General features: G+C 44.0%; 2 protein-coding genes across 10 annotated transcripts in view; both read left to right on the forward strand.

Annotated features, from left to right (window-relative positions):
- Window positions 1–17154, forward strand: part of phf21ab (PHD finger protein 21Ab) — a 30370-nt gene extending 13216 nt beyond the window's left edge. For 3 of the 5 annotated variants that reach the window (XM_071462141.1, XM_071462151.1, XM_071462161.1), the window contains exons 9-19: window positions 1568–1675; window positions 3327–3668; window positions 4039–4152; window positions 4241–4292; window positions 4417–4496; window positions 5602–5662; window positions 8179–8285; window positions 8706–8861; window positions 9221–9296; window positions 9376–9479; window positions 10151–17154. In XM_071462141.1, the coding sequence (XP_071318242.1) occupies window positions 1568–1675; window positions 3327–3668; window positions 4039–4152; window positions 4241–4292; window positions 4417–4496; window positions 5602–5662; window positions 8179–8285; window positions 8706–8861; window positions 9221–9296; window positions 9376–9479; window positions 10151–10918 (1968 nt within the window). In that variant the 3' untranslated portion in view covers window positions 10919–17154. The remainder of the gene's footprint in view (window positions 1–1567; window positions 1676–3326; window positions 3669–4038; window positions 4153–4240; window positions 4293–4416; window positions 4497–5601; window positions 5663–8178; window positions 8286–8705; window positions 8862–9220; window positions 9297–9375; window positions 9480–10150) is intronic. The other 2 variants (XM_071462172.1, XM_071462181.1) reach the window with 2 other exon arrangements.
- Window positions 17155–21778: 4624 nt separating this feature from the next.
- LOC139608494 (uncharacterized) lies at window positions 21779–26935 on the forward strand. 5 transcript variants are annotated; one of them, XM_071462349.1, is made up of 7 exons: window positions 21779–22736; window positions 23536–23760; window positions 24195–24337; window positions 24830–25175; window positions 25350–25498; window positions 26360–26385; window positions 26524–26935. In XM_071462349.1, the coding sequence occupies exons 1-6, from the start codon at window positions 22493–22495 to the stop codon at window positions 26369–26371; spliced, it is 1119 nt and encodes a 372-aa protein (XP_071318450.1). In that variant the 5' UTR covers window positions 21779–22492; the 3' UTR covers window positions 26372–26385; window positions 26524–26935. The 5 variants fall into 5 exon arrangements, with proteins under 5 accessions (XP_071318450.1, XP_071318442.1, XP_071318425.1 ...); XM_071462341.1 differs by having other exon boundaries at window positions 21780–22736; window positions 26360–26935; XM_071462324.1 differs by having other exon boundaries at window positions 21780–22736; window positions 25350–26935.
- Window positions 26936–27888: the final 953 nt, after the last annotated feature.

The following is a 27888-nucleotide window of genomic DNA, read 5'->3' on the forward strand; positions in this document are numbered from 1 at the left end:
ATGTCACAAAGCCATGTTTGTGTCAAACCACAGAGGAGGAAAAGTCAGAGGCCGGTGACAGAGTTCAGAGAGAAATGCTGAGTTCATTCATGAGGATTCTGCTCCTGTGTCAAGGTCCTGATGTCAGAGTCACTACGTCACAACAGATGATGTCATGTGAGTGACACATGACGATGGCAGCAGACTGAATTAATGTACTGCGGTCATCAAGATAACTACTGACTGCACAGAGTCTCACATGTAAAAAGCATCACTTCAGTTAGAAGCTGCATTTAGAGGCTGAGTGAACGTGGTGCAGACACCAGCAGCCTGTCGCACTGGTTAGTTTCTCCATCTGTGAGCTGACAGACGACAAGGCTGCAGCACACGTCCGTCATCTAGAGACAGAAAACTGGGGAAGGTTCTGTAAACCAGACTGGACACAGTAACACAGCAGTACTCAGCTGCTCTCTGTGTAAAGATCCAGAGCAGTCATGGAGCCCGGAGCAGAGAAACAGGCCACGCCTCCTCTGTGTGTCATGTGATCTGAGTTTCTCTGTCTTGGTAACCGATCTGGTTTAAACTGTTGACCTTCCCCATGTTTAAACACACAGGCTCCGCCCACATGTGAACTTCCTCACCCCCCCCTTCTCCCCCTCCTCCTCCCCTTCTCACCTCCCCCCTCCCCTCCTCAACTCCTCTCCTCCTCCCTTCCTCTCCTCTTCATCTCTTCTACTTTTCACCTCCTCCTCCCCTCCTCACTTCCTCCCCCCTCACGTCCTCTCCTCCTCCCCTCCTCTCTTCTACTCCTCCCCCCTCCTCTCCTCTCCCCCTCCTCATCACCTCCTCCTCACCTCCCCCTCACCTCCTCAACTCCTCCCCTCCTCCCTTCCTCTCCTCTTCACCTCCTCTCCTTATCACCTCCTCCTCACCTCCCCCCTCACCTCCTTTCCTTATCACCTCCTCCTCCCCTACTCATCACCTCCCCCCCTCACCTCCTCTCCTTATCACCTGCTGATAATTTTGTATTATAATACACCGGACAGCTGTAACAAACTAATTTCCCTTCGGGGATGAATAAAGTCATCTATCTATCTATCTATCTGCTCCTCCCCTCCTCCTCCCCTACTCATCACCTCCCCCCTCACTCCCCCACCCCCCCACCTCCTCCCCCCTCACCTCCTCCCCCCTCACCTCCTCCTCACCTCCTCTTCCTCACTTCCTCTCCTCCTCACTTCCTCACCCCCCCACCTCCTCCTCCTCCCTCCTCACCCCCCCCACTTCCTCCCCACCTCCTTCTCCCCACCTCCTCACCCCCCCACCTCCTCCTCCTCACTTCCTCTCCTCCTCCCCCCCACCTCCTCACCTCCCCCTCCTCCCCCTCACTTCCTCTCCTCCTCACCAACCACTCCCCCCCACCTCCTCTTCCTCACTCCCTCCCCCCACCTTCCCCAACCCCTGTGGTTGTGCACAAACGTTTGGCAGTGTTGTGACCCGGGCCTGTAGAAGCTGGAGGTTTGACTGACAGCAGCAGACATGTCAGTGTAATGCCGGCACAGATCCACCATCTGCTGTGGTTTTGTCTCAGGTGCAGGCCACCACCACCTCCACCTCCACCTCCACCGCCCAGCCAATCAAAGTTCCTCAGTTTGTCCCTCCTCCTAGACTGACGCCTCGACCCACCTTTCAGCCACAGGTGCGTCCCTGTAAGACCCGCCTCCAAACCCTAACCCCCTCAGATCAGTGTGTGTGGCCCACCTGAGGTGACTCACTCACTCTCCAGCAGAGGGCAGGAGTGCACCAAAGCAAACACTCATGCCTTGCTCCGTGGCACTAAAACATTGTTTGCTCTGTGCTGCCTCTACTCATCTTTTCTCTTGTATGCTTTTTTTAATTTTCCAACTGACCTGTGAACAGGTTGTTTTAAAGGTTTCCTACCTGTGTGTGTGTGTGTGTGTGTGTGTGTGTGTGTGTGTGTGTGTGTGTGTGTGTGTGTGTGTGTGTGTTGTGTTAGAGCTTGTTTTCCTGCAGCTTCTTGGTATTTTGTGTTCCTGGCTGTTGGTGTGTTTTAACCCTTTAGATGGAAACACGGTGGCGATGTTCACCTGTGCTCAGTGATGCCACTGGGAGCTCTGGTTGGTTTAATGTTAGTAACAGTCATACCAGTTACAGCACGGGGGGTGGGGGGAGAGGGGAGGGGAGGGGAAGGGAAGGTGCTCCTTCTCTATAGAGACTAATATTATATCATTTTATGCTACTTTTGCTTCTGGTGGTTGACTCACCTGTGAGAAAAGTTGAAAATAACCTGATAATGACATCACAACCACCACCACAAACAACAAGCACCAACAATGAAACAAAGCGACAGCTAACACACTCACCTGACAGGAGAACACAACGAAACACACCTGTGACATAAACAACATCCATATTGATACAAACACAGTCTGTAGTCCACATGCCCCAATTGTTTTCTTCTTCCGGGAGGCAGGGCTTATCAGAGATCAATGACAGGTCCCCTCTATTACGTCACCAGATACCGACATCACAACGTCTAGGTAATTTTATCACTGAAAAAAACAGAACGACCCTCTGGTCCTGGCAGATACATAGAAACCCCTCAGCAGGGCGCACTCTGCAAACACACAAAAAAATAACAGTCTCCTCACCTCCGCAGCTACACCTTCATCTTTCCTTCATCCTTTGTTCATCCTTCCTTCATTCATCCTTCATTCATCCTTCATCCTTCCTTCATCCTTCTTTCATTCTTCCGTTATCCTTCTTTCATTCATCCTTCATTCATCCTTCATCCTTCCTTCATTCATCCTTTATTCTTCATTCATCCTTCCTTTATTCTTCTTTCATCCTTCCTTCATTCTTCCGTTATCCTTCTTTCATTCATCCTTCATTCATCCTTCATCCTTCCTTCATTCTTCCGTTATCCTTCTTTCATTCATCCTTCATTCATCCTTCATCCTTCCTTCATTCATCCTTTATTCTTCATTCATCCTTCATTCATCCTTCAACCTTCCTTCATCCTTTCTTCATTCTTCCTTGGGGAAACAGTGGTGACAGAAACACATCTGGCAGTGATGGACAGCAGTAGTAGTAGTGATTGCAGTAGTACTGATAGTAGTAGTAGCAGCAGCAGTAGCAGTGCTGGTAGTAGTAGTAGTAGTAGTAGTAGTAGTAGTAGGAGTAGTACTGGTAGCAGCAGTAGTAGTAGTACTGATGGTAGTAGTACTGACAGTAGCAGGCTTGGGGCCTGAGGCAGAGCTCCACAGTGGTGTTACTCAGCAGTGTTGGGTCATCTTGATGTTTTCTGATTGGCTGTCTGTTGTCACTAGGTCAGGCCCAAACCAGCCACACCCGCTAACATTCCTATTGCCCCGGCCCCACCGCCGCCCATGATGGCGGCCCCCCAGCTGCTCCAGAGGCCGGTCATGTTGGCCACCAAGCTGTCGTCGTCGCTGCCCTCGGCAGCCCCCATCCACCAGGTCCGGATAGTGAACGGACAGCCCTGCAGTAAGACCGGCTCCACCCCGCTGACGGGCATCGTCATCACCACACCTGTCTCCGCTGCACCCACCCGCCTCGGGAGCCCTGCCCAGGCACCCAACCCCACCCCCATCCCCACCCCGACTCCTGCCCAGCCGATCCAGATCAGCAGCCTGACCACTGAGCCCAAGGTGAGAGTACTACCTGAATACTACTACTGAGTATTATGTCTGTAATGTGACTGTACTGTATCTGTACTGTGACTGTACTGTGGAGTATAGTGGAGAACATTTGAGGGCAGTAGAGCACAGTTGAGGAAAGTGGAGGACAGTAGACAACATTTGAGGACAGTAGAGCACAGTGAAGGACAGTGGAGGACAGAAAACTCAACAAAGAGATGTCATCGTCTTTAGACAAACACACTCCTGTGATGTTTCAGGTGAATTGTCAGAGATGGAGACCTGATGACCTCCATCATTTCTCTGTGATTCAATAGTTCTCTCTACTTAAAGCTGTTGTTGACTCTTTCTTTTTCCTCTTGCTCCTCCTCCTGCTGCTCAGCAGACTGTTAAATCAGGAGGTGGACCTGAGCAGAAGGCCGTTGTCAGCCTCCCCTCCTCTTCCACTCCTCCGTTGTCTCCAGCTCCCAGACCTAAGAAAGAGGAGAACCCAGAGGTAGGAGCTGTAGCAGACAGACTCCTGGTGGGTCCAGTTTGTCTCTGACTAGTTCTGATGGTGACACTTGTTTTATTTTCTCCTGTAGAAACTGGCCTTCATGGTGTCCCTGGGGCTTGTAACTCACGACCACTTGGAAGGTGAGTGACTGGATCCTCTCTCTGTCTCTTCATATCTCTCTTCCTCCCTCCACCTTCTGATGCCGCTGCCGTGCACAAGCCTGTGCACATTTCTGCACTGAAACTCTGACGTTTTAATTGGCAGAAATTCAGAGCAAAAGACAGGAGCGAAAGAGGAGAACGACGGCCAACCCGGTGTACAGCGGAGCCGTGTTTGAGCCTGAGGTACACACACCAACACCTGCAACATACATTTACAACACAACACTGTCTGTGTTTGTAGTTTCAAACTCACAGTGGTGTCAGGAGTCAGTGGCTTTAAATATCAAAAATTAAATATTATGAACTATAAATAATAATCACACCTAGCAGCTTCTCCACAACAGGACTGACTGACTCTGTACTAAGATCATCAGCTGATACTTTACAGGTGTGATACAGACACCTGGAAGCCACAAATGCTTCTTGATTCTCACACACACACAGAGACCATTTATTTTCTGTTAGTTGATCTGTACAAACTTAATGTGGTTTTCACAACAATTTGGAACAGTTATTTAAGATTAACGGTCCTGCAGATGTTTGTCCATGTGAATCCTCAGCTATCCAGCGAAAACCTCCTGCTTTAGTAACAGTTTTAAAACGATTGTTTTACTTAAGAAAAAAGAACTAATTATCTGTCATTAGTTTCGTTGTGTGTTCCTTCAAAAATGTCTTCTCCTATAAGAATAATAAACTGCAGCTGAAATGACCTGCACCAAGTTCTTCACATGAACAGACATAAAATAAACATATTAAAAACAGTAATGTAAACTGAAATGGAATAAATATAAAATAAAAAATGAAAAGGAGTTAATATTATTACATGTAATTATTATTACATCACATTAATATTATTACACCACATTACTGTTACGTCAAATTAATGTTATAACATCACATTAATATTATTACACAAAATTAACATTACATCACATTAATATTATTGCATCACATTAATATTGTTACATCACATTATTATTACAACACATTAATATTATTACATCACATTAATATCATTGCATCACATTAATATTATTACATCACATTAATATCATTGCATCACATTAATATTGTTACATCTTATTATTATTACAACACATTGATGTTATTACACCAGATTTGTATCATTACATCACATTAATATTATTACATCACATTAATATTATTGCATTACATTATTATTGCATCACATTAATATTATTACATCACATTGATATTATTGCTTCACATTAATATTATTACATCACATTAATATGTCATTGACATTTTTTTTTCATTTTTCTTCCAGAGGAAAAAGAGCGCAGTGAGTTACCTGAACAGCCCTCTGCACCAGGGGACCAGGAAGAGAGGTCCGTATGAAATCGGCCCTGGTCCAGTAGAAAGAGAATAGAGACTGGTACAGAGTCAGTAGAGACAGGTTCAGATTTAGTAACAGAGATGCATGAGAACAGAGTTGAGATGAAGCAGTGAACACAGCAGAGGTAGAGTTTAGTTAAAGGTGGTGGAGCCAGCAGTAGATACAGTAGAGACAGTAGAGATGACTCTAACACCTTGCTAACACCTGTAAGTCCTCCCTCCTGCTGCTTCCTGTCTTCAGTCAGGTTTCATATGTAGAGCTGGATTTCTACTTGTTTGTCTCAGCACTGCAGAGACCATGAGCCACCTCACACATGTCAACGTGAGGAGGAGAGTGACAGTTCTTTACATTTCAGCCTCAGAGAAAGCTGAGGTTAGAGACAGCAGTAGTCCAGACTCAGAAGTGAATGAAAGACTTGAAGAGGACATGCCCTGATAACGTACAACACATCCATCCAAAACAAATCCAGTCCACAGTTTCATAATGAACTGAAAATTTATTCACACTTCTCATCATATAATATAAAATATGGCTAATGATGTAATTTGTGTCGTTGCTTCTCTGTAGAGCTCTGAGTCACTCAGCTCTTCATGTCTTCAGGACACACACAGCTGCTCTGTGTGTGTGTGTGTGTGTGTGTGTGTGTGTGTGTGTGTGTGTGTGTGTGTGTGTGTGTGTCTGTGTGTGTGTGTGTGTGTGTGTGTGTGTGTGTACGTGTACTTGTACTTGCTACATAGTAAGGACCAAAAAAAGTATTTTGCTAACAGAGTGAGGACTTTTTGGGAAAGTGAGGACATTTTGGGAAAGACATTTTGGCCGGTCCTCACTTTTTGAGACACCTTCAAATCACATGTTGAGGGTTAAGACTTGGTTGTGGAGTTATGGTTAGAATTAGGTTTAGGTTAAGGTTAGGGTCAGTGTCCTCACAAAGATAGAAGTACGTGTGTGTGTGTGTGTGTGTGTGTGTGTGTGTGTGTGTGTGTGTCTCAGAACTGGACTTACTGGTCAGGACTCACCACAAATCTAATTAATTAATTAGTTATAATATCAAACCACCAAGGTGCAGGGTCACCTGTCTTTTCAAGGTATTGGGAGGGGCCATTACTCCCAAAACACTCCCATGATTAATTGAGACACTAACTGCAACCTATGTTGAACTATGTGAAATAGCAAAAGTGATACAGACATGCCCTAAATGCATTTGTGCCGTGCACCTCAGGCCGTGCACTTCAGACGGTTAAAACGGAGCCTTAAAGTCACTGACAAATGTCAAAACACCTCAGCAGGAACACAACCGCAGGGGCGGTCCTATTCACACAAAAGTGACTGAGTGAGTGATCAAGTTACACAGTTGTTCAGCCCAAACTCATGGAGTATTTTTGACATATGAATCATTAAAAGAAGACGATCACTAGTTGCAGCCATAGCTGAACTACAGTCTCCTCAGTCTGTGGTTGTTTTAACCACCTCGATGAACAAGTATGAATCTGGTTGATCATTCACACCTGATGTCATCTCTGAGTTGAAATCAGCTTACGCAGACGAGTCCTCAGGATGTAATGAGGCATCTGCTTCAAAATAAAATCCTGGTGACTTGTGTGGATGAGTAACAGGACTAATGTGGCTTTTATAAGGTCCCAGCTCAGAACACTAATCTGAGGTTTAACATGTAACCCTGAATAATTCCTGCACAGCCTTCATTTCAGTTCTCTGAGGAGAAAAGACAAAGATTTCAAATCGTGTCACTCACAGTGTCAGATGTTCACACATCAGTGGTTTGATGCAGCATTGTCTGTCTCTCCTGAAGACCTCAGTGTTGGTGACAAATAGTTTGTGTAACTAATGTAAATGAGATTAATGAGAGGTGGATTTCAACTTTGGTGAATTATTTTGAATTGGTTGATCCATCTGTTCTTCTTGGAAGAGGTTTAAACCTTCAGTCCTCACCACTGGTTCCCTTCACTAACCCTAACCTTCCTTGATGTGTAGCAGGGAGTAAATTTCCTTCTCTGTGGTGTTGAACTTAATTTTGATTTGGTGAACCTGCAGAAACCAAGACTTTCCAGCTGGACTAATTCAGTGTGGAGGAGTTGTGTATCTTCACAAAGATGATGAGACATGACTATCATTGTGGTTTGTAAGGAGGTGCACTGACCCCACTTCCTGGTCGCAGCTCTGCTGACGACCTGTGGTGAATGAAACCTGAGGTGTGTTAACATCTGATACGAGTCCATTTGTTGTGCGCTTCATAGACGACTGCAGTAGGTTTGTACTCGTGCTCGGCTTCAGCATGTACGGAGCCAGTCTCCTGCACTAACACTGCTGTCTGTGCTTCTGACTCCTCCTCTTCCTCCTCTTCCTCCCTTACCGCTCCCCTGTCTCATGCTAGCCAACGAAGACTCCCTTTCCAAGGTATGTCATACAGACTGTTTGTTTTTGTTTCCCCCCCTCTCCATCTTTCTTTTTTTCTTTGTTTTCCGTCTTTGTTGTCTGTCTCATTTCACCCAGGTCGCCCACCCAAATACAGCAGCGTCCCGGAGCTGGGCAGCCTCACCCCGACCTCCCCCTCCAGCCCCGTCCATCCCCTCCCCCTGCCCAGCCCCAGCTCTGGGGATGTAAGTAACAATGGGGGAGACGGACAGTTCAGAGGGTTGGACACCCCGTCACACACAATCCTGTTGGCCCAGTAGCTCTTCAGTCATTTACACCCCAAGACCTCCACAAACACATCATTAGTTTGTTGTGTCCATGTGATAATCATCAGTCATCAGTTGATTTTACTTTGACTCAGTCTTACAAAGTGAACAGTGTCCTGTAGCCCAGAGCATCCATTAATGACTACTACACATCCTAACCCCCAACTGTCTCTGTGGGCTCAGTCAATTAACTCACATGTCCATTAGACATCAAAACGAGGCCAACTGTAAACTAAACCAAACCAGATCATGGCCCCCCCCCCCCGCCTCGCCTCTCCACAGATGGTTGGTGGGGCTCAGTTGAGCGGGGAAACTGATTGGTCCAATTCTTCCTCACAGGGAGACATCCATGAGGATTTCTGCACTGTGTGCAGACGCAGTGGCCAGTTGCTCATGTGCGACACGTGTTCTCGTGTTTATCACCTGGACTGCCTGGATCCACCCCTGAAAACCATTCCTAAAGGCATGTGGATCTGTCCAAAATGTCAAGATCAGGTAACCGCTGCAGCCGAAACTGATCCTGAGTCAGGGGGAAGGGGGTACCGCAGTCCAGAGAAGGGCCAATCAGGGCCACTAGCTGTACTTCACTGTAAAAACTGCTTCTGTTGATCGGCCTTCTGCCAAACTGTCCTGAACTTTGGGACTGTTCAATCCTTTGTAAGCATATACATGATGCAGTATTGTTTTTTTGTGCTTCTGTCTCATTCATTGTGTCAGTAAAGATGGGCATCTCACATTCATCCACCCCATTGCTTGTTCCTTTTCAGCCTCACCACAGGGTGGCGGCTAAATTTGTCTTCCTTAATCTTTTCTGAGTCTCAGCCTCGTTGACAGCTCAGAGCTTTTCTCTCCAGATCCTGAAAAAAGAAGAAGCCATTCCCTGGCCTGGTACCCTGGCTATTGTTCATTCCTACATCGCTTACAAAGAAGGTGACAACAGATTATCTTCTCTCAAACACTTGCAGGACAAATGCAGACAGGGAGAATAACCTGAGTTTTATTGTTGCAGCTAAAGAGGAGGAAAAACAGAAACTGATGAAGTGGAGTTCTGAACTGAAACTGGAGCGAGAGCAGCTGGAACAGAGAGTCAAACAGCTCAGCAACTCCATAACAGTAAGAAACACTGACGGATGTTCCACCAGCTGTTTCTGCTTCAGACCAGGCTGATAAACACTCAGAACTCAGATCTGAATCTGGGATCAGATCTGAGACTTCATTATTTTGACTGTGACATGTGCTGGTTCAAATGATGGTGTAGATAATTAATAAAAGTTGATTAACAACAGGTAATGCATATTTAATAATTTAAAAAGGCAGGATTCAAATACTGATTCAGGCATTGGTTACCATGGCAGCACCGCAGCCCTCACTGACACTGCTTTCAGATTTTAATTAGCAGTTAAGATCTTCTGTTGCTCAGCTGATGTTGAAGTTGTAGCTACAGGTGGTGGATTTTACAGAGTAACTTAACAGACCCTGAAGGTCTCGTCTGTTCTTTAGGTTAAATAACCACATTTATCCAGTTATCATTATCAATTACAAAGAAAAGTTTGACTCTCAACCTAAATAGATTTGATAAGGGATCACAAGTATTCAGATGTGATTCAGATTCAGTAGAATTCTTTTGAGCTCCATCATTTCTTATAATATAACTGTGGTGAAGTGAAAGGACACACAGCCTATAGTTTATAAAGATTGGCCCAAAATCTCAAAATAAATGTTGATCCCTAAATAAGATCTGGTGTTTTATACTGAATTTAACCCTGTTGTGCTTCTCCCATCAGAAATGCATGGAGACCAAAAACACCATCCTGGCTCGTCAGAAAGAAATGCAGCTTTCCCTGGACAAAGTCAAACACCTGATTCGCCTCATCCAAGCCTTCAATTTCAACCAAGCTCTGGCAGAGACAGAGACTAAAGACGTCGGTGCCAGAGTCCAGGACAGTACTGAAGGTGCACTTGGCTCTGAAGCTGCACCAGAAGCCAACTCTGTCGAGAAAGTGAAAGCTGCAAGCTCCTCAGCAAACAGCAGCACTGATGACAAACAGGAGCAGCATGGAGCCGCAGGCAGCAACCAGACAGCAGCAGCAGGAGACACCGATGGACAGCCTGTCCCGGAAGATGGCGCGGTCCTAGCAGCAGATACCAGCCCTGATGTAGGGGCAGGGAGTAAGGCCAGGCCTGGGGTGGGGGCAGCAGGAGGGGAAGTGGGTAACACAGGGCCTGGTCTACAAGCTGAGGTCGTGGCCAAGCCTGAGACAGCTCCAGTGGTTGACATTCCAGCCACCTCAGTGGTCGCGACTGTTGCCACCACCAATGGTACGACCGAGCCGGCCTGCCCTGATCGCAGCCCCGCAGGAGACTGCGCCACCAACACCACCACCAACTCTGAGAACAAGATGGCTGCCGTCAACCCTCCAGAGACAGCGGTGGAGAAGAAACAGGAGGAGATCACTGACAGTGACGGCAGCAACACCAACAACAGCAAAACCTCAGAACCCTCCCAGCATTCTTTGCCAGCTCTTGTCAGCAGTTTGGACAATAAAAAGTAATGCTATGTCTCTTGTGTTGCGGGAATTCAAACATATATATTAAAAAAAAAGACTTTTGCTTGCACCGTATGGTGCCCTGAAGTTGCCAATCTGTATAAATGTTGTTTGTTTGCATTGTATTGTCAGACTGTGTCAATGGTAGATATACAGCCCGTCACATGACTCTGGGAAGACATAGGTTGTTTACCCACAGAGTTGGGGAACAGGAAGACCTATGTACCAGTGTCATCATGCCAATTAGTGATAGACGTCAGTGGTGGGAAAGCTCAAAGGGAGATTTATTCATCATCACACCAGTGTGTGCCTGTTATAGTGGCCCCTGTGTTCTCTGTGGGGTGGGGAGATGGGTTCACATGGGCATGAAGAGAGCTGAGAACATGAAACCAAACATCTGTCCGGGGGTACTGGTCTAAAAAGTGTTGTGACAGAGCTGAGAAGAGAACCTGTTCACCCCCTCGTTCCAATGAACTTAATGTGAACAACCTTTAACTTCTGTAATCCCACAAACCTGATCTCCTGAACCTACAGCCCTAAACCTTCATTAACCCTCCCCTGTCAATAACAACCAACTTCCCATCAACTTGCTGTGTAAACTAACTCAGACTTATCTTCCTCAGTCCTCCATCAACCCAGTGTGACCTCCCTCTATAAGCACCCAGGGTTCAGCACGCTTCATGTAAACCAGTTTGTAGAAAACACACTTACACAGTGACCAGCCTGTTGTGGTTAAGGGGAGTGAGATGTGATGAATCCTGGAAATGGTGATATCAGTGCACGCTTTTGGACACACTCTTTGTCCACAATCTTAGTATCTTCTTTGATTGTTGGTTTAGGAAAATTATTGAAATTGATGGGTGCAGTCCTCCCCTCAGTTGCAATGTCAGAAAGGTCTGGGGGTGGCTAGATTAACTTTTCCATCAACCAATGGCATACACAGTCTTCAGTCAAAAAAACCTATAGACCAATAGTAACCGTTCCCAAGTACATACCTTTTCCTGACCACCAATGATCCAATGTAACCTCCCTATTGAACCCCAACAGCCAAACAACTGAACCACTCAATCCCACTGAGTTTTAAGCACACTTCCCCGTCCAACAGCCCAAACCCTTCGCCCCCAACCCCCACCTCCCATATGGCCCAGTTCATACAAAGTCCTGTCTTAACACATCTGAACAGTTCCTGCCTATTTTGCCAGTTATTTTTCTTGTTTTTAAAAAAAAGTTGTCACAATTACTATTTGAGTCCTACCCGACCTCCCTATTCAACCACAACTTACCTTAACCCTGTCCCAGTGAGCTGACAGCCAGTAAACAAAACATTCCCAGAGTAACCAACAATCCCACTTTACCTTACTGAACCCTACCTTTACCATCATCCAATGACTGAAAAAGTTTTCAGTCAACAGAAAGACATAATCTTTCCCATCAACCAAAAGCAGTAATGTAAATTGGAGGCTCCTTTCCCCAGTCCAGCAACAATCCAACGTAACTGACGTCCCTTGGTGTCTCCAGTCAACTCAAACCCGAAGAGGTTCAGAATGCTTTAAACAAGTGTTGCCTGAAAACTAACCTCCAGTTTGTCAACAATGCTGTTTGACCTTCTGGAACCGTACTACGCCAACCTGATAAACTGAAGACTCAGCCCTCTTCCAGTTGACCAATGACCAAACATCCCTCACCAACCAACAATCCCAGTTACCCTCCCCACACCCATCTCTTCCCCACCTGTATCCCTGAGCTCTGGCAGAAAAGACACAGAGCGTTGTGTTCAGCAGGTACGGAGGACGAGGTCGAACAGGCGCAGTAGCCTAACAGATGTTTTCAGTGGTGTCGGTCAAGTGTAGTGATTGAGTTTTCATTCGTGAGTCAAGTGTGTCAACTGTGAGCACTAAATGTGAAATTGCAATATTGCAATGTCAACACACACAAACTATATCTGGGCTGTGTTTCTTTTTTATAGGAAAAGATATTCAGGTCTTCCTAGTCTTCAGAATAAGTGCTTTCTGTTTCTGAACCTGCTGGACTGGCATTATCAACACAAAAAGGAAATCCTCTTTTTGAAGTGGTGATCTTTGCATTATGTACATTTCTGTTGAATCCTGAACTGCCAAAATGATGTTGTATCCAAATTCAGCAGGGACAAGTCCACTTACTGTATTGAAAGATCAAATCATTGGCGTTGTAAGATATGGATGCTACCATTGGAGAAATTGGAAGTCCCCCAATTGAGACAGGACAGCTTAGTAAACAATAACATAAAGGAAGTTTTTTTTCCTTGAAATAAAGGGATTTGTTGTATGAACCTGCTCCTTCAGATGGATCTCAAAGGACGATACCACAAATCCTGAGATTAAAGCACAAGCTTGCTGCATTACAAAGAAGTGCTGAAGAGCTTTTTGTATGTTAATATGGAATTAAACAGAGTATGCATCTCTTTGTTGTGATGTGACTTATCCCCACATTGCCAATATTTTTCTAGGAGGAAATACAAACCTCTGTCTGACATTAAGGCTCAAGTCTAGTTCATATTTTCAGGAGGAGTGCTCGGGCCTTTGCTGTCTCAAACCCCTTCATCCCCTCACAGTTAGACTAGTGCATCTCTTTTCTTTCTGGAGCATGTCTGGGCTGAAATGTGATGCTGTTACTCGTTGGCTTGGTGGCTGTCAGTTTGGGTCTGTCTTTGTCTAGTGAAATGATCATGACTTCTGGCTTCTTGTTGGGTATGGGGCATTAACAAACTCTGGTCTGTTCATTAACAGTGCCTCTGGTTGTGTTGGAACATTTTATTTGTTTTTGCAGTTGCGGAGCTTTTTTGCCTAAATTTTAGTCGTCCAGTAACACATTCACCTGTGAGTAGCCCTTAAGTATGTTGAAGGTGTTCATGGTTCCACTTTTGAAACCTTGTTAGGTAAAATGTCGTCACAAAATGCTTTTAGGATTCAGGTTATCTAACCTGAATTTTTAACTGTTTTATTGACTGATTTTTTTAGCCATGCTAGCAGCATCATATCTGTGGATGTCAATGGTGGTCTTAAGTTGCTCCACCACTTTGGTCCAGACTGAAATATCTCATCTATTGGTCTAAATTTCCTGAGATTTTGTACAAACATTCATGGTCCCCAGAGGATGAATCCTACTGACTCTGGTTTTCCCCTTCACCATTTATGTAGCACCACCATGAGGTTGACATTTTTGGCTTTTAGGGTCAGCAGGTCAAAGTGTTTGCATCCATTGTGCAGATATTCATGTTCCGCAGAGGATGAATCCCACTTGCTTTGTTGATCCTCTGACTTTTCATCCAGTACCATCATCAGGTCACAGTTTAATCTGTCCATTAGTTTGTTTTATGAACACATACCTGCAAAACTAATGACATACCCATCTGCCTCAGCTGGATGCTGTGTTTACCACTAATTAGCTAATGTTAGCATGCTAACAGGCTAAACTAGGATGATGAACATTGTAAATATTATACCAGTGTGTTAGCATTGTCGAAGTGAGCATGTTAGCATGCTATCAGTTAATAGAGTCTCAGAGCTGCTAGCATGGCTACAGATGTGTTAGATTCTCATGGGGCAGGATTAGATTCCTAAATAAAAAAATAATATTGATGCTCCTCATAATTTAGATTTCTTTTATTGCTCCATGTCTGCATAGACCTACAGTGGCATCCCATAATAGCAAAGTGAATGTGCACATAATTGAAGGGTTGAATATGTTGTTGGGCGACTACAAAATGTTGTTACAGGTGTCTTTTTTCATATCACACAGACTCTTGTAACTGAATCAGCATATCTGACATCAGCTGTACAAACTGCCTTCATTCAGAAGATCCCAGAAAAATGAATCAGAGGAAAATCTCTGTAGTGTCTCCACATGTTTGGCCACAGTGTTGTCTGATAAATGTATTTTGTCTCTAAAGAAGATTCAGCCATTTGAACATAGAAGGAAAAGAGTGGACAGAGATGCAAGTATAACAGAAAAAGGCAACTAACTAACTGTATGTCATCTCCCTATGAAAACCATCTGTTGTGTGTTTTGTTCTTTGTCGATGGATGATGACCTCTTCTTTTCCAACGCATTAGCCTGTGTTCACTCATGGATAGAGCAGAGTAGTCATTCAGTCTTTTCACTCAACAAGTTTTACTTTGAAAGAGCCCGAACATGTGTTCCAGACAACCTGGACCTTTCCCTCTGTACAGTAGGTACCTCGAGTGCCTTTCTTCAAACAGCAGATAATATTTGTCTCTTGACTTGCACTGTGACTTGTAGAACCTTACAAACCCTCCAGATAATCCTCCCACCCGACCCTCCTCTGGTCTGTCCCGTCCCACCAAGCTCCCCCAAACTCCGGAGCACAAACCCGGTCCCTTCACCTCAGGCTGCCAGTAGTCAATGCAAGTTGAAACTACATTTCATAATATGCCGTTTAGATTGACCAGATAGTGTTTTGTTGTTGTTTAATATAGGAGTTGCCTTAAATGTCTTTTATTTTCCTTTTTATGTGATTCAACTTTTACATTTGGGAAAAAAAAGACACTGCAGATGCTGGCGAAGGTCAGAGGTCGTTTGGTGAAAATCTGGTCATCGTCAGTCTAAAAAAAGGCTCCAAAGAGGGATTGTTGATGGTGAGATCTCGCTCAGTGTGACAGCCACTTGTTTTGTGATGCACTTTTGGTTTGACCAGTATTATTACTAGAGTGTGAAAATGGGATCTGTCAGCAACCCACATTGCAGTCATGACTTTTGCTATGGATCTGAGTTGTAGAAGCGTCTCAGTCCGGCCATTAGTTGGACTCTGGGACTTGTTTTGTTTTGTTGTGACTCGTTCATCGTTCCCTGTGTGCTGTGGTTCTTCTGTTTTTGGAGGAGGGGTGAGTTTGCTAAATCAGGTCATGTGAGCCGGAGCCTGTGTTCATTTGGAACGAACAAACTAACTTGGACCCAATTAGCAACATCTGTCCACTCAGTCCAGTGGAACGCATGCCTTCTTATGCAAATTTTGATACAAGATTTGTCAAACCTTTTTAATATGCATTTGCTTTTGTTTTTTAAGTTTTATGTGGAACTCAAGTCACCTTTTTTCTTTGAACATTCTGGCGTCCTGATGCCAGAAGTGTGCAGTTTGGGGGGGGTTGCACAGTGCGGTAGCCATCCACATTAGAACGGAAACATTTCTTCCTGACATTGTGTTTTATGGACAGAGCTGAGACAGTTTTAGCTCCTTAGTTTAGATTTTAATTTGAACTTGGCTAATGCACCATGCTGAATGTTGGGATCCCAGCAGAGCTGTGGGGGGTGGGGCTCAATCAAGTCTTAATGTCTAAATTGTGTCACTGTCTTCTTTTAGAGAGAAGTCCACGGTTTCTATTTAGTCAGGCTCTAAAAAGTGAATTTATCCAAAGAACACTGCAATTGTGCATTTGTGTTTGGAAGCCTTTTATGTAGTCAGCGCATATCATCCTGAAATCTGCGTCATCTGCGTCAGCATCGTGTGCATTCACCAAGATGGAGAAGGGCCGTGTGTCTGCGGCTGAGATTTGTTCAGTTTGTATCTGAGGACGTCTTTTATGCATCACAAACATTCGTTTCCACTTCCCTCCGTGGTGGATTGTTCTGGAAGCATCCTGTAAAGTAGTTCACTCCACTCGGGTCTTTTCAGTTTTTAGTCTTAGAAACGATCAAGTCATGATTGTGGCCTTCTAGTATTTTGTCGATACATGACATCAGTCTGTTGTTACTGCTCACCATCCATCCTGTCTGGACCCAACTGTACACCTGAAGCTTCTTACCTCATCCACAGCTAATTCCATTGGGGGTGTGTTGAGTGCAAAAAAAATAAAATTAATAAAAAGTCTTTTTTTATCTTCCATTTGGTGAGATGCATTGTAGCGATATGAATAAAGAAAAAGTTCACCTGGTGTGCTGAATAATGTGTAAATTGGTAATTACACAATCTGAATATTTGTATAATTGTTTGTATTTTTTCATAATGATTTTGGAAAGGAATGTGTTTATTTTTTTGACTTCTGTTCCAGATGTGTCTTCTGTTGGCCTGACATTGTGACTGGTCTGGTGGGATTCTTACCTCTGTATTGAGCCTCTTCTGTGATGAATTCTTTGTATGCAGTGTTTAGGAAATACTGTAGGGAACATGGGGAGGAGTTGATATTAGGAGCATTTGATCAATTTGTATTTATTTATTTTATCATTTTGTTAATAAATTGTGAAAAGCAGCATGTCATCAGTTGGTTTTTGTTAGTAATGAAATTGTTCAGCAGTTTTACCTCATTTTAATCCATTATTGCTGGGTGTTGCAGACAAAAGGAATCCAGTAATTTTTGTACGACTCCTTAAATACAATAAAATAGGATAAATTAAAGTTAAAATAGTAAGGTGAAAATAGCAGAAAGTAATGTTAAAATATGTGTACTTAAGATTTAGTTCAAATGTATCGACAGAGTCCTGCAAGTACAATAATATAGCTTGAAATGTATATATAATATATTCTAATGAATTCTAAATGAAGATGCCATATTATTTTATTATTATTTTTTGGCCCTGCACCAAAATCCAGTTTGAAGTCTTAATTGTAGTTTACATTGTCCTCAATGGAGGAAAGGAGCTCAATGTATTTCCTGAAGTACTGTTCACTGTTTTCACTTCACTTCTCTGGGTTTAGTGGCTGTGAAATGCCGTTGATATAAACAAGTTACCAAATGTGTAGTATAGCGCCCCCTGCTGGTAGATATGGGCCCTGCCCGTGTAGAGTCACACCAGTGTTGGCATTTACAGTTAAACTATATCAGATGTGATCAATACATGCATACATACGTCATTTCAGACAATCAGAGGATCGATCATAGTGAGATAATGTCTCTCAGTATTTATGGTGATCTTCACGAACTAAAAACACAAAGTACAAAGTGCCGACAAATCGATCCGCCATGTGTGGTACAGCCTGTCAATCACACGGTAGCCCCGCCCCAATCTTACTCTGCTTTATTCCTATTTTCGTGCAAATGGGACCATAAAAAATCTAATGTTGTACTGTTAAAAACACATTATTCTCAAATAAAGTTGTGTTTAATCAAAACGCCTGGGACCAGCCCACAGACTGTATATAAACTATACATTATATAGTATATAGTATGATATTAATGCACAGTCAATTAACCAGCCATGGCGTTGATTTCTGTCTCCACTGCCTCATATGGGGACGAACCTGGGTGAAATATATTTTTCACCATATAAATACTTTCGTCTTGACAGCGGAGCGTACGCAGCAGAGTGGCGCAGCGGAAGCGTGCTGGGCCCATAACCCAGAGGTCGATGGATCGAAACCATCCTCTGCTAGAGTGTTTTCTGTTTTTATTTTACAATCTTACCAACATAAACGTTTCATCAACGAGTCAAACACTCATATAAAAATCATTCTAATGATTTGTTTATTATAAAGACGGAAGTTAAACGTATGAAGTCGTTGTAGCGCTAAAAGAAAGAGAGCAGTAGCATCTCAATGCTAAAAATATTATTTAAACACGGTAAATTCAGTGTTGTACAAATTTACTTCGTCGTAGAAAATGGTTTAAATTTCATATTTCAGAGACCAGATAAAGACGGACCTATCCACCCATCAAGATGAAATACCATCGACGTTGGTCGTAAGACACAACAGGTTGGTTGTGTAGAAAATCTGACAAAAATGTATTTTGTTGTTATTGTTGTTGTTGTTACAGATATCATTTTCTTCCATATTAAAAACAGTTATGAGCTGAACGAAAATAAAACAACAGAATAAAGTTAAAAGATAAAGACATTAACATCATAACACTCATAAACAGTTGTTATTAGTGTGAGATTCCATGTCTGTGAGTGTAATCATATGTAAAACCATATGTAAAAGGTTCTCAGTTGGCAAATTTACATTTCTGAATATGGAACTTTTAAGATACCAGTTGTTCTATATTGTATTGGTAAGAGAAACCCTGTGTAGAACAGTAAACATTCACACAATGAGCAGGTTAACTAATGTTAAAGGTTAATTTCAGTTCAACATTAAAAAACCTGCTGGTGGCACTATATTCATTTCAGATGGACAATAACACACTGGTAATTTTACTTAATTATTAATGGCATTAATTAAATTAGTTAAATTACTTGTAGTGTTTTGGAGAGGCAGAGGAGCTGTGTAGAGTGCCATGGGGATCATGTATTTTGTAACCTGACCTTGAAGTCATCATCACCTGGTTCCCTCCACAAACAGCCAGTAGGATTTCTCCATTGTGTTTTGGATGATTAGAGAAAATAACCAACAGTTTCTGATCCTGACAGGTTTTGTTCAGCAGGATAATCTCCTCTAATAAACTCTACTTTATGATGTTTGAAGCCTAAATACTATCAGCAGCAGTAAAAAGCCAATGTTAGGCTATAAACCAACTACACCATGGTCACATGACTTCACCATCACCACCAATAAACTTCAACTTGTAGTTTGATTTAGCTTGGTTGACCAAAACATTATATTTCTTAAAGATGTATTTGACAATAATAGTCAACTACTCAACTATGAAACATTTATTAATGAGAAAGCTTTCCCCATCAAGTTCAAAGAATTCACCTTTGTGATTAAATTAATTCCCAGTGGCATATTAGAATTAATGAAAAGTTTTAAAAAGCAACATGAGGCTCCCAGACCCACATGCAAGCTTTATATTAATGGACAATTGACATCGTGAACCAAAAATGCACCAATAAACATATTAGGAATAGTTTCTACAACACTAGGAAAATAACTCCATGTTGGAAATATTTCTGGAACTCACATTTTACAGATATTAACTGGCGCAAAGCATGGCTTATTCCTTTTAGATTCTGCATCACAAAGTTAGAGAAATAAATCAGAAAATATTACATAAAATGTATCCATGTATATTTCAAGATTTATGTATATTGATAACATATGTACTTTTTGTAAGACTGAACAAGAAAGCATTACTCATTTGTTCTATGTTTGCTCATATTGTGTTAAATTCTGGAAAGACTTTGAAAGTTACATATCTAGCAAAAGAGCACATGTGATTAACATTGAACAGAAAAATATTTTCACCTATTTTGATTGTAAAGATAAAAATCTATGCAATATTGTCAACCTCCTGATATTACAAGGGAAGTTTTATATTCATAAAGGGAAAGTTCTTAAGGCAAATCCTTCATTTAAGATGTTTCTAATTGATCTTGAACACTACTTTGAGTCTCTCAAATTTGTAACAAACAAGAAATCTGTTAACAGTTTGTCTGAAGAAGACTGTCACTCATATGATATATTTATTCCTTTTTTTCTACTGAAATGTGTTTTTGTTTCTGAAATGATTTGTCTGAATGTTTGTCAATGTGTTCAATGTTAAATAAATTTAATAATTTAAAAAAAGGCTTGATTTAGAAGCCTTTCCTCTGACAGAGTTAGTGACGGTTTGTGGAAACACAGCGAGGCTGTAAAGATCATGGATGTATCATCAGACCTGGAGGACGGATCTAAAAATGGCGCCATTCAGGTCAATACAAGCTGCTCTTCTGGCGCATACGCCGAAAAAGTTTCTGGCTTCCGGGTTCCTTCCGCGTTATGCGGCCCATAGAGACTGCGCAGTAGACCGGCCCGGGGCCTGAAACACGGATTATACAGCAACAACATTCAGGCTGAAGCTTCAGAGCCGGAAGTCACACTGGATCAACATTTAAAATAATCATAACCAGGCAGAAATATTACGTTTAAATTGTCTTTTAGGCAATTTTAAGATATTGATGCTGCATGTGACAGAAAACTACAACTCATCAGATAAAGTTGTTACGTTTACTTTCTGTCATTGAGCAGCAGATTTATACGACATGTCTTCTTTAAAGAACTGCAGGGCTGTAGTGAAGCTTTATGTCCCGTCATTGCTCTTTCTATGTTTCACTGTTTCACAGATATTTGATTTGAAAATGAAAAATATATCAACATTATTTTTATAAAGATGTAATTTAAATGAAGAATGCCTCTGAACATTTACTGTACACTGAGCTCACACTGAGGGAGGTAGAGGCGGTGATGAGGCCGGTTCCTCCCTCAGGGACAGAGAGGGGCCGCGGGCTGCAGCGGCTCAGGCCCCGCTGCTGACCCGGAGGACGCTGCGTCCAGGCCGGACTCAGTTCTAGTTGAACCCGCTGACACAGTGAAGGTCGCTCATCTATAAATACTGAGGCGGTGGTTGTTGATGACAGGTGGTGACCTGCAGTCAGGAGGAGACTCTGCTGCTCACACATCACACAAACTATCACAGAAGCTCAGGGACTGAAATTAAAACACCTGAAGAAACTGACGGAGGAAGAACAATCATGGCGGCGTCTGAACCCAGTGATGAGAATATATCGATTCATAACAACATTCCTGAAAAAAGTACAAGAAGTGACGAATAAATGCGACAATAAATCAGTGAACCTTGGTTTGTGTAGAAGAAAACTCGCCTTTGTGTTTATTCACTTTTCATTAACTTGTTCTCGTCCTGACGTCACTAGCAGTAACCTAGCAACCATGCTCGTTCCCGAGACACGGCGGGACCGCGGATAGAGTGCACGTACACAGTGGTGACGTCACTCAGAAAAAAGACTTTTCTGATCTTTGAAAAACTTTTACAAAGATTAAAACCCACATGGATTAAAAATATACATTAGAAAGACTGATATTGGGCTGTGTGCACAGCTGGAGGCGTCTGTTAACAGTTCTACAGGCCTCTCTTTTACTGTTGCGCTCTATGGGAAAATGATTTTCGGGCCGCAGGGGGATTTTTCGCTGCAAAACCACGAGTGGCCCCTGGAAACAGCTGCTGCAGGGCTGAGCGGCTCCAGGTCTGATAACACATCCATGGTAAAGGTGGACAGATCGATTTCATGTTGGACTGATGACGTCTAACGTCCGCGACAGCCTCTGTCGTCTCATTTAGACTCGTTAGCAACCGGCTGTCGTGTATTGATGAGGTCATTAACAGGAGACTACGGTGTATATGGGGAAGTTCAACAGGCGGGAGCGGGGTACTGAAGCATGGATGTATTATAAGACCTTACAATTAAAAAAAAGTTAAAGTTAAAAGTAAAGCTGGTGGCTGAACACAGAGCTGGAGTAAAATCATTGTTCCCTGGTCAGTCAGTATCAAACACCGGCCTCTTTTAACAGCCGGAGAAGCTTCTAGAATCAGGACTGAGGGATTTACTGACGATCTGATGTCAGAGAATCAAACCTGAACATGTCTTCAACACAGACCTGACTTCAGTCATCAACCAGAAACACATTCAAACACCCGGAGACCATGGATGTATTATAAAATCAGGATGCCGCATCTAAAGATGGCGCCCGTTCTTTCCAACACGAACAGCTCGCCTGGCGCATACGCATGTTCCCGGGATTTATAGTGTTTGGAGAGGTGACGTCACGCCAACGTCACTTCTGGGAGGGCAGCCATAACTGTAGGCGGTTGTTCGTCGTCATGTTCCGCTTGGTTTAAACGTCTCTTCTCTGGTTTTGCTTCGTGCCGCGCTTTCATGGGGGGAAGAAACTGCTGCGTTAAAAACTGTCGCCGCAGGTCTCACGACCACCGCGGAAGGAAAATCCCCAACGGACTCACCTTCCACCGCTTCCCCGCCTGGAGGAGGGACGAGGGCGCCCAGACCTCCGAGCTGACTAGGCGGAGGAGGGCGGCCTGGGTGGCGGCCGTGGGCCGGAGCAGCATCACATTCAACCACGTCCCCGCCTCCATGAGGGTGTGCTCCAGACACTTCCAGTCCGGTCAGTGTGAGCCCACCACCCGACACTGGTACCTGTTGAGTCCGGGTCCCCAGGTACACCTGTGTGAGACTCAGTCAGTAGTACTCAGATATTTACTTCAGTGAAAGTACAAAAGTACCTGCATCAAAATATAAAGTACCGGAAGTTAAAGTACTGACTGTGTTGACAGACTTTCTGGACTTCAGAGCAGCTGTTGACAACGCATCATTAATGATTATTGATTATATTTTCAGACATTGGTCTGAGTCTCAAGATGGAAGTAGAGCAGTAAAAAGTACCAGTGCAGTAAATGTACTGAGCAGGAGGCTGCAGGTTGTCACAACTGTTGAACTGTTTCCAATAATTAGGTCCTTCAGGACAGAGTCCATCTTTGAAACACTCCTCAGTCCAGTCCAGCAAAGTCCAGTCCAGGTTCAGTGTGAGATACCAAGTTAACATCAGCTGAATCAAGCGTCAGTGCAATGAAAGGACGAAGTTGTAGTTACAGTGATGACCCAGAGTCTGAGCCAGAGACCAGACTGTAAATCTCCAGGGCGGCTGCTGAGACCCGACCTGGCTGAGGAGAGTCAGAGCCTGTGTCATGGCAGCTGTGTTTACATCACAGAGCTGCTGGTCGGGCAGTGACGTCGCCCTGGACTGTGGGACATTGTGACAGCATCTTTTCTATGTTAAATAATTAATCAATAATGAATTAAACGATCAATCACATAGTGTCCTCCCACTTTTACATTGTTATAAATGTTATTTCTCTGGTTTGGCTTCAGCCAGTGTCTCAGATTCACAGCTTGTGTGTTCACAGGTAAACCAGCATATGAGATGCTGGAGTCAGATCAAGACTGGGTCCCATCGCTGCATCTGGGGCACGGTGAAGGAAACGCCAGACGAGCTGAACGTCTCCCGCTATCTGCACAGTCGAAAACAGAACGGAAACAAAGATGGACGTCAGAGACGAGGCCTCCAGATGAGCTGACAGGATCAGAGGCAGCAGGAGGTGGGACCCCAACAGACGAGTCTTCATCACAGAGTAAAGCTCCACTCATGTCTGTACTGCCAGGGCCCTGCAGAGGCCCCCAGGGCCCCTAAAGCAGGACAAAACAGTGTGGGAACCCCTGTGGTAAAGTACAAGAGACAGGGTCTGTGCAGGTCTTGAAAGGTCTTAAATGCAACTGAAGTCAGAGAAAAGTGGAAGGTTTTAATTCTTTTCTGTGCGTGACTGCAGCCGACAGGAAACGTGTCACAATAAAAGCCTGCTCTGACAGTGGACTGTGGATTAAATAAATTCATGGTTTTTAGTTGGATGATCCATTCATCCATCTCTGCTGCTCATTAATGAAATTAACTATCATCAGGATCAGCTGTTTATTAAGAGCTGACAAAAGGTCACATCATCCTCTTCACTCCACGGAGTCACACGGAGGAAGGTGACTGGTCATGTGATCAGCAGCTGTTGTGTTGCAGGTGCAGGAAGGTTGGCGCTCCGTCCCTGGAGGGACCTGAGGTCTCTGCTGCAGTCGGCTCTGCAGAGTCCAACCAGTAAACGGCCTGAGGACCAGACACGAGAACCACGTCCTGCTGTGAGGACCCCAGACCTCAGCTTCAGGGTAGGACTGACTCAGTCCACTTCCCTGATTACTGAACTGTTTCTCTTCTTATCAACAAATATCAACAGATAAAATAACCAGAGCTGAGACCATTTATTGATTTATTGATTGACAGGAAAATAATCAGATAATCTGATAATCAAATAATCATTTGGGTCCTTCCTCTGGACCGAGACCAGACTCTGAGTCTGTTCACTGTGTGTGTCAGTCTCCACAAAACACACATTCCCTCATCAACAACACACACACACACACACACACACACCGTCATGCTGCCACAAACAGATAGAGACTACACTGATCAGCTGCTTGAGGAACCAATGAGCTGAGAGACACAGACAAGAGACAAGAGAGACTGATGCTTTAAACTCAGACTGAACATAAACAAAAGTTTAAAGGAGAAACTAATATGATTGATCTGTGAATTGATTATCAGTGATCATATGTGTCTAATTGACCCTCTGATTAATTTATGTTCAATAATCTTTCCAGGACTTCTTCAGAGACGCTCTCCAGGGTTCTCTGGAGGCCACCAGCAGGGCCAGAGCCCAGTCTCAGAGACCCCCTTCAGTCTTTGACCAGTTTAAAGTGGAGCTAAACTTTAAAGTTTCAGCTCTGAAGACTCAGACCTGTGAGGAGCCTTCCCCCTCCTCCTCCTCCTGTCTGAGCTGTGTCAGGCTGCAGTGGAGGATCCAGGAGCTGGAGGAGAAGTTGTTTCATCTCTCAGGACAACAGGAGGACATGCAGACCTCACCTGCCTTTAACAGGGCTCCCATCCAGCCAGACCAGGTCCTGCAGAGTCCTGATCCAGTCCACACAGGAGAGGAGGGGACTGAGTGTAAGTCTGACTTTCATCATTGATGAACCTGCAGGTTGTTTCTTTTATGCGGTGGATTATTTGTTTTGTCTGTAAAAAGACGGTAAACTTTAAATTTCCCTCTGACCACGTCGACGTCCTCAGAGATTCACTTCCTGTCACCACATCCTCAGAGTCAGGTGTCTGTGTCCACAGGGATGGAGCCTCTCTCTCCTCCTGAGGTGGACCTGTGTGAAGGTGATCAGGATGTGGACTCGGCCGACCGCTCGACTCCCAGCAGCCCCGCGGCCTCTCACGATGACTCGTCCAAGCAAAGGCCTCACCTGCGTCCTCGCTTCAAGAAGGTGTGGCTCAGGTCGTTCTGGTTCCTTCATTATTCGCCGGCCCTCGATCAAATGTGGTGCCACGTTTGTCGCCACCACGCCGATGGCAAATACCAGAACCTGGCTTTAATCAAAGGCTCCAGGCTCTTTAAGGTCGACAACATCAGGAAACACAGTGACAGCCACTACCACAGAGACAGTCTGCAGCGCTACAGGCTGCACACAAGAACGTCCTGAACAAAACCAGATCAAGAACCAGGGCTGGTTTGGTGGAAAAAGGGCAAAACAGCAGCACCGGCCTGGTTCTAACATGTTGTCAATATGTTTCCATCAGATCAATAGAAACATTTTAACTTTCACACAAAAGTTACGTTTCCTGTGTTTGCTGTTTATTTTTTACATGTTTGAAATAAATCTGTCCTGGTCTGGTCCGGTCCGGTCCAGTCCGGTCTGGTCTGGTCCAGTTCGTTCTGGTCTGGTCTGGTCCGGTTGGTTCTGGTCTGGTCTGTCCTGTCCTGTCCTGGTCTGGTCTGGTCCGGTTCGTTCTGGTCTGGTCTGTCCTGGTCCTGGTCTGGTCTGGTCTGTCCTGTCCTGGTCTGGTCTGGTCTGGTCTGGTCTGTCCTGTCCTGTCCTGGTCTGGTCTGGTCTGGTCTGGTCTGTGCCACTCAGAGATCACTAAAGAGATAATTTAAAGTTCTGCCCTGAAAGTTTCTCTAACTCCTCAGCATGAATGTTGAAGCAGCAGCTGGTTGTTTTTGTTCAGTAAGGACTGAGTTGTGTGTGTGTGTGTGTGTGTGTGTGTGTGTGTGTGTGTGTGTGTGTGTGTGTGTGTTGTGAAGATAAAATACAGATGTTGTCAGCAGCTGTCTCTCTCCTCTCCAGATGTTGCTGTGATGCAGTTTTGTTGTGTAAGTGAAAAGAGATTTACCTGTTGCTCAGGTGTGTGACTGGACTCAGAGAGGGAGACGTCCAGGAACCAGGTTAGTGACAACAGCATCATCATCATCAGACTTCATCAGGGACCTGTCACTGTGCTCTCCCACCAGTAGGTGTCTCTGACAGACTGTGTGTGGACGTACACTCAGTGTCCAGTTTATTAGGAACACCCAGCTCAGAGTGACACAGCATTCCTGTCAGATCCTCCTGCGTCACAGGTTTGATTCCACTGCTTGTTTCGTGGTCATTGGAGAGGCCTTCCTGTTTACATCAACGCAGGATTAAACCTCCACCTGAGACTAAAGCTCCTCCAGCAGTGGCGAGGCCGGCTCAGCAGCTGATTCACGTGGACTGACTCATGTAGACTGAAAGTGTGTTTGTGTAATTGGGTTGTGGTTTTTTAGGCCTCGAACTCTGACGGGACTGAAATGAGCAAGAAATAAATAATAGTCAAGGTGAAAAATAACTGAACTGTGTGAGTGTGTCCAAAAAGGCAAACACAATAAAAGTCCATAAAACTGATGATGTTATGTTGTGTTACATTATGTTTTGTCACAGTATGTTGTGTTACATTAAGTTGCGTAACACGACGTGTTATGTTGCGTCTGTTGTGAGGCATGACAGTGCGATAGCTTTGAAGTGAATTTTCTGACGTTGGTCAAATGCTGGATCAGGATGTGTGTGATATGTTGATGCCTTTTATTGTCATCATTTTCTTCAACATGACACTTGACTGCAGCACAGTGTCACCTGAGTGGAGCAGCTGACCCTAACCCTAACCTTCATCAGGTGTCATCGTGATCTTTGCAGTTCACCTGTGAGTGTGTGTGTGCTGAATATGAAGACAATTATTCACAACACGTGACAAAACGACACAACACACACAGCAACACATACAGTAACACAGAGACACGGTAACACACACAGTGACACACAGAGACACACACCTCCCTCCTCCTGGTCTTTGTTGCAGGTTGAGTGTGTTCAGGAAGCACTTCCTCGGCCTTAGGGTTTAAACTCAGAGACTGGAAGGACGTGGATCAGGACTGTTGTGTGAGGTCAGGTTGGTTCAGATGTTAATTCATGTCTCCTTGTTATGTTTCCTTTAAAACTTTTAACTATTAGCAGTTGTAGTTTATTTGTACAGAAGCTTCAGGTCCAGGAGACAACTGGTCTCAGAGTCTGGGTCTGTTCTGAGCTGTCGGGGTTAAACAGCACCACTTCCTGCTGAGGGTGGAGCTTCCTCCTCACCAACAGCAACACAACACTTTTCAACAGAGACACACACTGAACACACACATACTGATACAAAAACACACTAACACTTGTGATGTGATGTATTGTAATAAGCGTCTGTTTATAGGACCTTAATAAATCTTATTAACTATGTTAATTAATAACAACCTTTTTTATTCATATGAATCCTGTTAAAGGTCTTTTCACCTGTTAACTGACACTTTAATATAAAACATAAT

The sequence above is a fragment of the Trachinotus anak genome, unplaced genomic scaffold (assembly GCF_046630095.1).
Source record: "Trachinotus anak isolate AG129_WGS33_773 ecotype Australia unplaced genomic scaffold, CSIRO_AGI_Tana_v1 ptg000002l, whole genome shotgun sequence".
Classification (NCBI taxonomy): domain Eukaryota; kingdom Metazoa; phylum Chordata; class Actinopteri; order Carangiformes; family Carangidae; genus Trachinotus; species Trachinotus anak.

Bases quoted from the DNA above. Each gene is read 5' to 3' on its own strand.
- LOC139608494 (XM_071462324.1), top strand. From the start codon at position 22,493: ATGGGGGGAAGAAACTGCTGCGTTAAAAACTGTCGCCGCAGGTCTCAC. The intron at 23,761-24,194 runs GTAAAGCTCCAC...GTTGTGTTGCAG, and splicing joins AGACGAGTCTTCATCACAGA to GTGCAGGAAGGTTGGCGCTC. The intron at 25,176-25,349 runs GTAAGTCTGACT...CTGTGTCCACAG, and splicing joins AGGAGAGGAGGGGACTGAGT to GGATGGAGCCTCTCTCTCCT.